The following is a 13,302-nucleotide window of genomic DNA, read 5'->3' on the forward strand; positions in this document are numbered from 1 at the left end:
GGTCTCGCCTTCAGAGGTGATGTTGAGGCAGAGTTCAGGCTTCAAGCAGGGCTCATTAACAGGACAGATAAGGACATTATACCATCAGCTCAGGGTTGGTCATTTCTGAGAAGCAGTCAGAAGGTTAACTGCTAAAGGAGCAGGTAGAGCATTTGCCCAAGTCAACATTGCTGGAAGTAATTGCTGAAAGTCTCAAGGTAATCTCAGACTGTGGGTTGTTATCTCAGCAGTCAGTTAACAGAGACACGAAGCCTGAAAAGAGCTGATCGCTCCCTGGGATGTATCTGCAGATGCTGGCACTATGAAGTCTGGGGAATTTGTCCTTGGCCCTGGTCTGCAAACTGGTGGTCTAGTGCCTTGGTCAACTCGGTACTCACACCCTCTTGGAGGAACAGTGACTATCTATCGCTTATGGGAATGGTAGTTTCAGAGGTGACATATCTTTAGTTAACAAAACCAGTTTTGGGTGATTATCAGTAGAATATGAGGGGATTCAAAATTTCATAGAAAATTGTTATTTTTTTAAAGATTAATTTTATTTGAAAGGCAGATTTACAGACAAATCTTCCAACTGATGGTTCTTCAAATGACCCAAGTGGTTAAGAGCTGGGCCAATTTGAGGCTGGGTGTAGTGGCCCTGGGCCATCCTCTACTGCTTTCCCAGGCCGTTAGTAGGACACTGGATGGGAGATAGATTCGTTGGACCAGTGACTTCACTGGAGTTATCTATAAGATGCTAAACATGAAACTAGAAGGTAGAAGCTACTGAATGAGGAGATTTCAGCTTCTTTTCTGAGGAATGGATAAGAGCCTTGCGTGGGGAATGCACTAACCCTTGTGCGTGCTGGAGCTGCTCTAATGCAGTAAATTTTTGTACCCCCCAGTATGTACTATACAGAATTAATCTCATAGTAGAATAAGTTACTTCTTTGTGGCTTCCTCTTAACTCTTGACAGAGAATCTTGTAAAAATGTTCTGGTGAAATTTAATCTTAGGCAATGAAAGGCCACAACTTGTTTGAGTTCCCTTCAAGGGTCAGCTTTCCTATAGGAGTGCAGTCCTGAGCTGACTCCTTGGGTGGTACACATACTACGCAGTGTAATATTGTTGCATGAAAATCCAAACGTGTAATTTAGTTTTAACACTGAAATTGTGGGCTATCAAAACTTTCGATATTTTGATCTTTCTCATAATACTACTGTTTGCATTATAACAAACATGTCAAACCAACTAGGTCTCAGTATTAGTGAGCTAGAACTCTGTTGTCCTTGATAGAATTGGAAAGGAATCCATTGATGGCATGTTTTTTGTTTTTATGGCTGCTCCGTTGGAAAGTCAGGTAGTGTTTAATATACCCTTCTGCCTAGTAGATTATGTTTTTAGAATTGTTTTTTTTTCCATGAAATTGTTGAATTTGGGGCCAGAGTTTTAGATATTTTCTACAATGTGCTTTTCAGCTACTGATACAGTATTTCTTATTAAGAACTGAAAGTTTTTTGTCCTGTCCCCTACTATTATATGGTCATTGTTTAACAGTATCTTCTTGACAAACAAAAGCAATTAACTGAATATTCTTAAAGATAAATCTTTGCACATTCAAGATGATTTTCTTTATGAAATGCAAAAAGTTTGCTGAGCCAAAGTTTGTACACATTTAAAGTGCATATTACCAAATACTTAAGATGCTTTTAACACCATTTCATTGAACTGGCTTATCTTAGGTGGTTGACCTTGGACAATGTTTCTGGTTTTTTTTTTTACCTTAAATTTATTGCCCACTAAATTTTAAATCAGTTGAATATTTGTTGAAATTTGAAACATGCTATAATTCTAAAAGCACAATGTATCAGGATGCAAATGTGTTAAGGAAAAAAAAAAAACAAGAAAAACCAAGAAGCACCATTAACTAAAGTCATTTCATGTTCCTTATGCCAAAACAGATGTTGACATTTTAACTGGCATTTTGATTAAGGCAGGTCCATGAACTTGAGGCACAGGGCATGGGGTCTCCAGGCTTATGTTTCAGTGTGCATCAGCTGACTGGTGCTGTTTTTATTAATGTCCTCTGTGCCACCATAGAATAGCATTTTATTAGGAAAGGTTTTCAAAAAGTGTTTGTTCAATTAGTAGCACTTCACTGTGACATAATTTTCAATCATCAGGAAAAATACTCCTATTAGGTACTTTCCCACCCGACTTGTGCAGCGACTGAGAGACTGTATGCGTGGGTTTTGAACATGGAGGGCCTGGCTCTGCATACCCCTTGGTGAATTCACTTCCGCCTTTCTCATGCAGGCATTGTTTGTGTCATTCCCAGGTAATTTCACAGTTATTTTTGTAGAGGGTTAAAAAAAGTCTGTGACAAGGAAGCAAGCAGTTTGGAAAACAAGCTTGTTGAGTATCAGCAGAAGAGTAAAGAAGGCTTTTAATGACCTCATTTTCTGCTTTCCTCTTTTTTTCCAGTGCTCTGCGGAGGGGGTGAGAGCTTTCTGTGTGCCAGTGGAATCTGTGTCCCCAAGAAACTCCAGTGCAATGGCTACAATGACTGTGATGACTGGAGCGATGAGGCGCATTGCAGTATGTGACAGGCTGTTTGGGGTTTGTCTGGGGGGACAGGGATGCTATCCAGGAGCCTGGACCAGAGCTCTCCCATTGTCAGATCCTGACAACCAACTTGTGCTTGCGCAAACCTCTCTTGGTTTGTCTCTATAAAGTCAGCCAACGTGTTTGTCTGTTCCCAGAGGGATGGCAGAGTTTGCAGACCTTTCAGAGGCCTGGGATTATTATGAACCCATGTAGCAGTGCCCAGTTACATTGGAATAGACCAGGAAGTGAAGTCTTTGCTGAAAGGGTCTTAAAATTGTGAGAAGGTTTTTGGTTTATTACGTATGAGGGAGGATTTTGTTTTTAAAACTTTGAGTTCTAAGGTTAATGTTTCCAACCAGAGTGTTTTGATAGGAAAAGTGTTCACCCTAATGATTCTTAACATGGATGACACAACACATGCTAGGCATCTGGTTTGCTTATGCTTCTTTAAACTGAAACTAGTGCACAACATTAGGTGTTACACATCCACTAGTTGGTAGAGTCAGCTTGAAACATCCTTGATTGACTTCTGCATTGACTTGTTGTTCATCCTTGGGACTTGAATGGACCACTTGTTTGTCCTCTATAGATTCAAGTTCCAGATGGCTTTGCACTAATGCCCTACATAGAAGGGAAAAACTGCTGTTAAGAATTATACTGCAGGGTTTGTATTCAAAACAGGAGTATATGCAATTGTTTTAATTGCTGGTTTTTTTTTTTTTTTTTAATGGCTATCTAAACAGCCATAGCTAGTGCGGGAGGAAGAAGTGTGTTTTATTCCTGCAGGAACTGCCAAGTTGCTGACCTTAATTGAGAAATTCCTCTGGTCTATTAGGCAGTGAGCCAACCCTTCTGTCTGAAGGGCTAGGATGTTCCTTGGTGAGCGTGCTGTGAAGTCCAGTGTACGGGTGATGCCCCTCAGGTCACTGTTTCCTAACTAGAGGTACCTGAATCTTGGAAAATGCTTCAGAAAAATGTGTCTTTGCAAATTGCTTTCTATCAGATCTACTTCTTAAAGAGTTGCAATATATAAATGTTTTAATTTTAAAAAGTTCAACAACCTTTGCTTATATATTTATGTTGCATAATATCTAGCTTCACATGACATTTTAATTATGTTACATATATGTAAAGATTTATTTTCAGTAAGATGCTTGTTTTTCACAGCTTCGAATTTAGTGTTCAGGAAATTTCCTAATGTCATTTTTGCATAAATTAGTCTTACTAGATATTCATAGATATTTTTGACTTAGCAAAAGCCTATACACAGCTACAATGGGGAATTTTAATAGCATTGTATTTAGTTGATGGGAATTGAAGTGGAATCTCTTGCTTATTTCCCATTATAGTTCATGTTGTGACATTATTCAGATTCCGAGTCCTGCTTCTAACCCCTGTACTGGATCAACACGGGTTCATCATGTTTACCCCATTGTAAAGTGAATTCCACTAAGTGTATCTTCCTTGCCGCATTTGCTGAAGTGGAATATGAAGCAGTCAGCAACAAAATAAGAATGCATTACTGTTCTATGGGGGATTAAGCAATGCCCCAGCAACTGAGTCTATTAAGGAAGATCAGTAGGAGCTTCTCCCATGAACACACCTCCAAATTGATGAGAAAATGCATTCCTTTAGAAGACGTTGTGGGAATGCTTGGTGAGATACCAAGCGCCCAGTTGCTTCTGACCTTCCTAGGACATCTGACCCTGAGCTGGAACATTCCGTGTGTGGCATTTCAGATGAGTGTTTCTGAAAAGTGCCATGGTTGTATTGTCAGCACCCTGAGCTGAAAGAATAGTTCAAAGGGACTTCAAAAAGTTCATGGAAAATAGAATTAAGGAATAAGCTTATTCTGGCATAAACAAAATCTACGCCTAGTTTTCTCATGTGTTTTCATGAATATGTGGAAGACCACCTTGTGTAACTGTGAAAGACCATGTAAATCAAAGCATAAGTGCAGTTCCCAGATACTCATGAAGAAAGAAGGAAGTTTGGGGGTGCATTCCCAGTAAAGGGCCAAAGAAAGTGCCCAGTTCCTATGGTCTGGCAGCAGACAAAAGGGAGGGCCTACAGATGGGATGGTGGATCCCTGGGTTTGATACAAAAATGGTCTCTAGCTCAGGACTTGTCTGCTTTTATAAAACTGAGGTCAAATGAAGTGGTTTACATAGTGTTTCAGCCTGCTGATTTCTGTAACTGTGTTCAAAAGAAGATAGATAAGGGAGTTATTTATGAACTGTTCAACTGTGCTAGATGGGTTTGCCTCCTTGGTGTGATTGAATTGCCAACCAGGCAATATTATTTTTCACTGCTTGTGAAATGCAGAGCTGGGCTTCAGGGTGATGAGCAAGCTTGCCAGATTCCAAGTGCTAGGTTTGAACCCAGCCTTGGATGGTTTCAAACTTGCTGCTGCATTTGACTTCTCCATAAAAGTTGAGCTTCAGCGAATGATTCTGTTTTCATCTTAGGGCAGGGAAGGATTGAACTGTTTCAGATGCTCTATTAGGCTTTGAGGGTAACTCTCACAGCAGCACTTTAGACATGTCTGACTTCTTCTCTAATCTGTAATCTTGTATTTGAATGCAAAAATTTTCCATTACATAAAACAATTGTGGTAAAATACAAATATTTTGAAAATGAGGAAAATGAAACATTTCTGGATTAGCAACTGTGGTCAGAGTACTACTCTAACCCTGACTTTGCTTGGCAGGAAGGCCAGTTGCTAATTAGCCTGTCCAGGAAGCCCTGACTCAGTTGGTCTTGTGGTAATTCCTAGGCAAGTAGAACTTCTATAAAGCTCCCTGGTTAGTTATGAGGTACAAGCAGATTGGATTTGAAATCGCTGATCCGGAAGGTGTCTGGTATCTGTTTCATTGCTAGTGTTCTTAAAATTTCAATTCTAGAACCAGTTACTAGAATAATGCCTTGCTCAAAGCTGGTACTTAGCAAACATACTTTTAAGCCAAACAACAGCAATAACAAAACCCCTCAAAACCATTGTCACAAGAAAACAGCTGCCACCAAGTATGAATGCATCATCAAATATTTTTGGAGATCATTTGCTGTTGATTAGGGATAAGCTTGGTTGAAATACCTGACCTGGCAGGTATCTCTTGTATATAGATTTAGGAGAATAGGGTACTTTCCATCTTAACCTCTCTCACACCCATGCCACCACCCTCCCTCCTCCTTTCTTTATTTTTCTTTTAATGTTTACAGTGACACACTTACAGTTTGTTTTATGGTAACAAGCTTAACCTTCCACTAAGTGAAGAATTGAAGAAAACCCTCTGATCCTCAAGAGTATAGGTGCTTATTGTTCTTATTCTTCCTTCAGTCCCAGAATTCCTCATTTCCAGGGTGACCCCTGGAAGTCATGAGAAGGTCAGCAGCAATGCTGAAAGGTAGCAAACAGAGCAGCAATGGCAATATCATTTGGAATATCAATTTCTGAGTCACCAAACAAGACTATCTACTATAATTTTTTTTTAACCAAGGTGAGAATGCAGGTTAAATTCTAGGAGTTCCATCAGAATAATAAAAAGGTCTCACCACTAAAGGGAAGAAGTTTCAAATGTTTGCAGAATTTACATTATGCATAATGGCTCTCTGATAATATTGAGCTCATCAAATCATTGCATATGCTTGAATTCCTGCGTTATGTAAAATAGGTTCTAAATAATTGTGAATTAGAAAGCCCATCAACACAGTTTATTCATGGAGTTTTTAGAAAAAATAGCATATAAACACAGAAGCCCTAAAATTCTGTCTTTTAAAGCCCTATATCATGTGCGAAGATCTTCTCCCATTCTGTGGGTTGCCTTTTTACTTTGTTGATTGTTTCTCTAGCTGTACAGAAGCTTCTTAGTTTGATGAGGTCCCAATTGTTTATTTTGGTCTCGATTTCTACTGCATTTGGAGTCTTTTTCAGGAAGTGAGGGCCTACCCCTAAGTGTTCCAGTGTGTTTCCAACATTTTCTTCCAAAAGTTTGAAGGTTTCTGGATGTAGGTTTAGATCTGTTATCCATTTAGATCTGATCTTAGTGTATGGTGAGAGATGTGGATCTATTTTTTTGTTTCTGCAGGCTATCAACCAGTTGTCCCAACAGCATTTATTGAACAGACCTTCCCATTTGCCTGGATTGTCGTTTGTCTTTTTGTCAAAGATTATTTGGCTGTATCTGTGTGGGTTTCCTTCTGGTGTTTCTATTCTGCTCCATTGATCTTCCTCTCTATCTTTGTGCCAGTACCACGCTGTTTTGATAACCACTGCCCTATAGTATGTCCAGAGGTCCGGAACTGTGATTCCCCCTGCTAACTTTCTGTTCTTCAGGATGGTTCTAGCTATCCGTGGTTTTTTGTGCTTCCAGATGAACCTTTGGATCATTGTTTCCAGTTCCATGAAGAATGTTTTGGGCAATTTGAATGGGATTGCGTTGAATGTATATATTGCTTTTGGCAGTATAGACATTTTAATGATATTGATTTTACCTATCCAGGAGCATGGGATGTTACTCCATCTTTTGAGGTCTTGTTCAATTTCTTTTTTAAGTAGTTTGTAGTTTTCTTCAAATAAGTCTCCTACATTTTTGGTTAGATTTATTCCCAGATATTTCATACTTTTCTCTGTTATTTTGAATGGTATCTTGCTGGTTAAGTCTTTTTCCATCTTGGGGCTGTTCGTATACACTATGGCTGTTGATTCGCACATGACATAGGTGATAGAGGGCTGATCTCCAGAATATACAAAGAGCTACAAAACAACCAAAATGTCAAAACAAACAAGCCACTCAAGAAATGGGCACGGGAAATGGGCAAACACTTCACAAAGGAACAAACCCAAATGGCAAATAAACATATGAAAAAATGCTCAAGTTCCCTGGCAATAAGGGAAATCCAAATTAAAACATCAATGAGGTACCACCTAACACCAGTAAGACTGGCCCACATGAATAAAAGCACCAACAACACTTGTTGGCGAGGTTGCGGGGAAAAGGGAACCCTACTCCACTGCTGGTAGGGCTGCAGGCTGGTACAGCCTCTATGGAAATCAGTATGGAGAATATTCAAACAACTCAAATTCAACATACCGTATGATCCAGCAATAGCACTCCTAGGAATATATCCAGAACACTTGTTTTATGAGAAACCAACATGCACTCCAATGTTCATAGCAGCACAATCAGTAATTGCAAAAACATGGAAGCAGCCAAAATGCCCATCAGCAGAGGATTGGATACGAAAGCTATGGTTCATCTACTCCATGGAATACTACTCAGCTATTAAAAAGCCAAAATGCAGTTCTTTGTGGCCAAATGGGCCAAACTGGAAACCATAATGCTAAGGGAAATGAGCCAATCCCAAAAGGTTAAATACCACAGGTTTGCCTTAATTTAAGATGATATGATGTTATGTATAACATGTTATGTTATGTATGTTATATGGTGTGTATAAATTAAAATTGAAATGTCAATGAGGTGGTCACAGAAGGTGGTTAAGAACTCGCATTTACTTTTAACATATTACTCATAGTTACTCATTACTATGTCAATTAATTCCATAATGATGTAAATTTGTGCTGATGGTATGTTGGAGCTTTCAATTGACTGGGATGATGCTCTGCTGGCTCTGTCTTCAGACCAGAGAGGGTATACCTAAGAAGCCGTTGGACTTGACTGGACAATAAGATGCTGGACTCTATGTTTGGTATACGCTTGCAATGGGGGAATCTCAACTGAACTTGAGCTGTGGTTATGCAACAAGGTGGAGGAATCCACCATGGTGGGAGGGTTTGGGGAGGGGTGGGGAGAACCCAAGTATCTATGTAATTGTGTCACATAATACAATGTGATTACTGAAGTTAAATAATAAATATATAAAAAAAAAAAAAAAAAAAAAAAAGCCCTATAGCATGAGAAGTGTCACAAAACCAGACAGATTGGTGTCAGCAGGCAGCGCTGTGGCACTGTGTTCTGTAGGTAGAAGAGCTGGGTTGATGAAAGGCACTGATGGAAACCGGTGGAAAGCTGGCCTTATACCCAGGTGATGTTTCTGTACTGCACAGCAGTGGTCTGCTACAGTCCAGGAGACATTTTGCAATGTGTGGTGAACTGCTTTGCTGTCACAAAATTGGTAGTGGGGAGAGGTACTACTGGCATCAGGTAGGAAAGGCCAGAGGAGTTGCCGAAGGAGCTGCATTGCACTGAGTAGATCTCTGCAATGAAGAGCCACCTGGTTCAAAATTCCAATAGAACTGCAGTTGAGAAATTTTCCTCTAGAGCAGGCAGTCAGTAGAAAAACGCCCAGAGAGAGAACTCAGGTTGTACTGTTGTGCGATTCAGGAGCAGAGTACCAGCAAGGCAGTGCATTCCTGGCCCTAGAGATTGCACAAAATGATTTAAACCCCCTGGTGAAAAGGGGTGTCTGGCTTTTAGTTTTTTGCTTGAGCTAGTGACAATTGGGGGCTACAGGCTTAACAGTGTGTATTAGATGTCAAGTGAAAATAAATATTAATGTGCAAGAATGTTGGAAGAAAACATTGTATATTAAACTCTGCTTCAGAAAAAAAGTTCAGCATTCAGAAAAACATCTACCTGAGGTCGTGCAAAATTATGCTTGTGTTGAGTAAGAATCACAGCAAGCAGCTCTTGCGAATTTGATGTGCTGGTCCTAAATTGCGCTGACAACATCTCTTTTCAATTTAAACAAACATTTATTCCAATAAATGGTGGCAATGTAATCTTTGGCATTTGCTATGTGTGTGCCTCTGTTTAAGGTTTTGGGTGTTAACCAATCATACAGACCTTGGGGAAATAACAAGTTGCAGCTAACTTATTACCTGAGTTGTGAAAATGACTCAAAACCAAGTAAGTGCTAACAGTGCGAAGTTGCATCTGTGTCAATGATGAAGATTTTTAAAAATGCTTCTGTTATCTTTTTTTATGAAATAGTTTGATAGGAGCATCATTTTACAATCAATTACAAGCTCAGAAAGGACTTCCAAGAGGACACTAAACTTTTGGAAATTTTTGTGTTCTCAGATTAATCAATTTCTAAAAGGAGAATGTGATTTTCTGTCTTACTTTTCAAAATTATGCAAACAAAAATCGCAGGGCATTTTCATATCCAAGTTAGAATGGCTATCACACAGAAATGGTACCCTAATCCATTGTTAGTGGGAATGTAAACTAGGATAACCACTATTGAGGCCAGGATGAAGATTCCTCAGAAACCTGAAACTCTATGACCAAGCCTTCCTACTCTTGGGAGTTTATCCAAATGAGGCGAAATTAGCAGGAGAATTTTCTGCACCGCCTTATTTATAGCATCTCAGCTTATAATAGCTAAGAAGTGGGATCAACAGATGACATCTACTGATGACTGGATAGAGAATGGGGCACATGTACACTATGAATGAATTCTTGTCTTTTACAACTACATGAAGGCAATTGAAAACCATTATTCTTAGTGAAGTAAGCTAGTCTCTAAAAGACAAAGACTAAATTTTTCTTGATCTGTGATGAATACTACAGAGTATAAAAAATAGTATCTATAATGAGTGAGGTTGACATTTTAGGATTCAATTTTTTTTTTTTTTTTTGGTTTACGGCTTTTGTTTATATTCCTGAGCATACTAGCTGTGATTGCAAATTGAAATGAAAATATGCCATTGTGAAGATTGGGAAAGAGGAGGGCCTGGGTGGAAATCAAGAGCAGGAGAAAGGGTAGGGTGGGAGTTAGCACTGTCCTCCTAAGTCAGTATTGGGAAATACATTAAATGTGCTCACTTTATATAAGTACATCTTAGAAAGTGGCATGTACTGGTTCAAAGGAAATTAACTTGTGAGACTTGAGGTATGCTACTACCTCCCACCCCCGCCTCTAAGGGAATGTGTGTTGTGTTCCCTTCATGGTCAAGTTAAAGAAACCTAGTTTCCCTGGCTGTTTGAGTTTAGCATAGTCATTAGGAAGCACACTTGGAATGAAAACGAAGGCAATCAAAAATACTCAACAGTGTAGCATGTGTGTGTGATCTTAATTAAAATAATCCCCAAATCTCCAGTATCCAGAAAAACAATGACATCCCCTTTTGGACTTGGTTCTACACTGTACAGGATGGGGAGCAAGTGCCCTCTGCTGACGGGAGGAAACAGTGCTGATCAGGTGATAAGCGGATCAATTAGTTCTTAGATATGTACCTTCCCTTGTGATGGCCATCCTGGCTTAAAGGTTATACAGACTGGAAAAAGATAAGATGAAAAGCACTCCAAAGTTCCTTGTGTGAACCTAACTTTATACCCACGTGTGTCTGTATGTTCACTTTGGTACAGTCTAACGATGACTCTTCATTCCTAAAATGTGATGCTGAAAATGTTCAGATTCTTTCTAGAAAAGTGACTTCCTTGAAAGCATTCAAAGAATGCTTTTTAATTTTTAAAGTGGTACAGCAACTGTACTTATAATCCAGGTTTATACCTTTTGGTAGATTCTCCCTCCTGAATTTTTCACCAGCCCATTTAGAGTCAATCTCTATTTCTACTCTCTGACCTTTATAACCACTGTTTTGAATTCTGTCTCTCTAAATTTTGTTCTGGGAATATTTTTTATTGGTTGTATAATGCCATCCTTTTTTTATCTGCTTTTATCCACTTACCACGACACATTTGGGAACTCTCAATGCTGTATGTTTTATTAGTTCTATTAGTTTGATTTTTCAATTGCTTGATGTTATTCCATTGGATAAGGCTTTAGTTGTCCCATTCACCAGGGAGCGAGCATGCTTCCTTTTGGTGTTTGGCTGTTATAAGTAATGTTGATGTGAATGTTCATACATGGGAGTTTTTGTGTGTTTAATTCACTTGGGCAGATTCTTACGTGTGGGATTAATGAATTGTATAGCAAGGTTAGAGTTCACTTTCAAGAAGAAGCTGCCTGCTTTTCAGGGTGGCATTATATTTCACTGGCTGTGCCTGAGTTTCAACTCATCACCATTCTTGCTAATACCTCATATTATTTGTCTTTTTGATAGCAGCTGTCTGGAGGATGTGTGTTCACTCTGGTTTTAATTTCCCTTTGATAAATGTTAATAATGTTAACTGGCTTTTCATGAGTTTTCTTGTTTGTCTTTCACTGACACTTGCTATTCAACACGGTTCTACCCATTTGTGGTGGAATTGCTCTTGTCTTAGGGAATGTTAGAGTCTGGCCTTAAAATTTGTTTTATGTTTTTGATGTTTTATGATGTTGCTTGTCTTCATTTAGTAGATATCTTTCATATCACGGGTATTTTAACTTTAACAACTTACTTTTGCTTTTAATTGTATTTCCGATGTCCTATGATTATTTTATTCTGAGTCAGATTTCCCCCCTTTTTCCTTTTAGAAGCTTCACAGTTTTCATTTTTACATTTATTTATTTTTTAAAGATTTATTTATTTTTATTGGAAAGGCAGATTATACAGAGAGGAGAGAGAAGAAGATCTTCGTCCCATGATTCATTTCCCAAGTGGCCACAATGGCTGGAGCTGAGCCAATCCGAAGCCGGGAGCCTCTTCCATGTCTCCCATGTGGGTTCAGGGTCCCAAAGCTTTGGGTTGTCCTTGACTGCTTTCCCAGGCCACAAGCAAGGAGCTGGATGGGAAGCGGGGCCACCGGGATTAGAACCGGTGCCGATATGAGATCCCGGGTGGCGTGTTCAAGGCGAGGACCTTAACCACTGCACTACCATGCCAGGCCCCACTTTTGCATTTAAGTTCATGATCCACTTTGAGTAAATTTTGGTGTAGGATTTGAGGTGAACATCAGATAGCATGTTTTTGTGTGTTTGGTGTCATTTGTGGGAAGCATATTTGTCTCCCATTTGAAATGCCCTGATGACTTACATGGTTTTATTCGGAGTTCTTACAAATCCTATTGAGTAGCTGTTTTCATTGCACTTTCATAGATAAGGTCACAGACATTAGAGCTGAGTGATAAACTAAAATTCCCATAGCTAATAGATGTCAGAACTAGAATAGGAGTTGCGGTTTTGCCAAGTATAAGAACATGTTTTCTTATGATTGAGGAACATTGCCTTGGGTGCTGCTTAGTTCAGTAGTAAGCCATCAGCCTCTGGAGATCACGCATCCCTTGCTCTTCTTGCCCCTGCAGTGTGAGTGTTACACTTACTTGGGGATGGTGTTATGAAACACTGGACTCTTGGAAGCAGTCAGGCTTATGTGAATGAGCAATAGCTATATAATCTGAATATTTAAATAAACTTCCCATTGACAAGCACAGACTTTTTACTTGAAACATTTTTTTAGGGAAGAACAATTTACCCCCTGCTGGAAATACTGATTCGGAAAGAATGTAAGGTTTCACATGACATCAAGTTGAACGTTGGGTGAAAACTTTGGGGGAGTGATAAAAGCATTTGGCTGGAGAGGAGCTGGTGCCAGTCGTGGTTGTACAGCAGGCTCAGGCGAGCCGGGATCTCTGTGCCCTGGCCTCCAGGAGCAGATCAGGTTAACGTTAGATTCCCTGCCATGATTGATTCCTGCTTTGATTCGTGGTGGCTTCTCTTCCTTCCATAGCCTGCGGTGAGGACCTGTTTCGCTGCCACACAGGCAAGTGTCTGAATCACAGCCTCGTATGTGATGGATACGATGATTGTGGGGACCTGAGTGATGAGCGGGACTGTGGTAAGTTGCATTATTCCCTTAAGGTTTCGGCTTTA

At 39.6% G+C, this 13,302-nt stretch overlaps 1 protein-coding gene across 2 annotated transcripts in view; it reads left to right on the forward strand.

The window, feature by feature from the left end:
• Positions 1-13,302, forward strand: part of CORIN (corin, serine peptidase) — a 224,284-nt gene that overhangs the window by 159,167 nt on the left and 51,815 nt on the right. For both annotated transcript variants that reach the window (XM_058670142.1, XM_004579119.4), the window contains exons 6-7: positions 2,464-2,577; positions 13,160-13,267. In XM_058670142.1, the coding sequence (XP_058526125.1) occupies positions 2,464-2,577; positions 13,160-13,267 (222 nt within the window). The remainder of the gene's footprint in view (positions 1-2,463; positions 2,578-13,159; positions 13,268-13,302) is intronic.

Source organism: Ochotona princeps, chromosome 11, assembly GCF_030435755.1.
Source record: "Ochotona princeps isolate mOchPri1 chromosome 11, mOchPri1.hap1, whole genome shotgun sequence".
NCBI lineage: Eukaryota > Metazoa > Chordata > Mammalia > Lagomorpha > Ochotonidae > Ochotona > Ochotona princeps.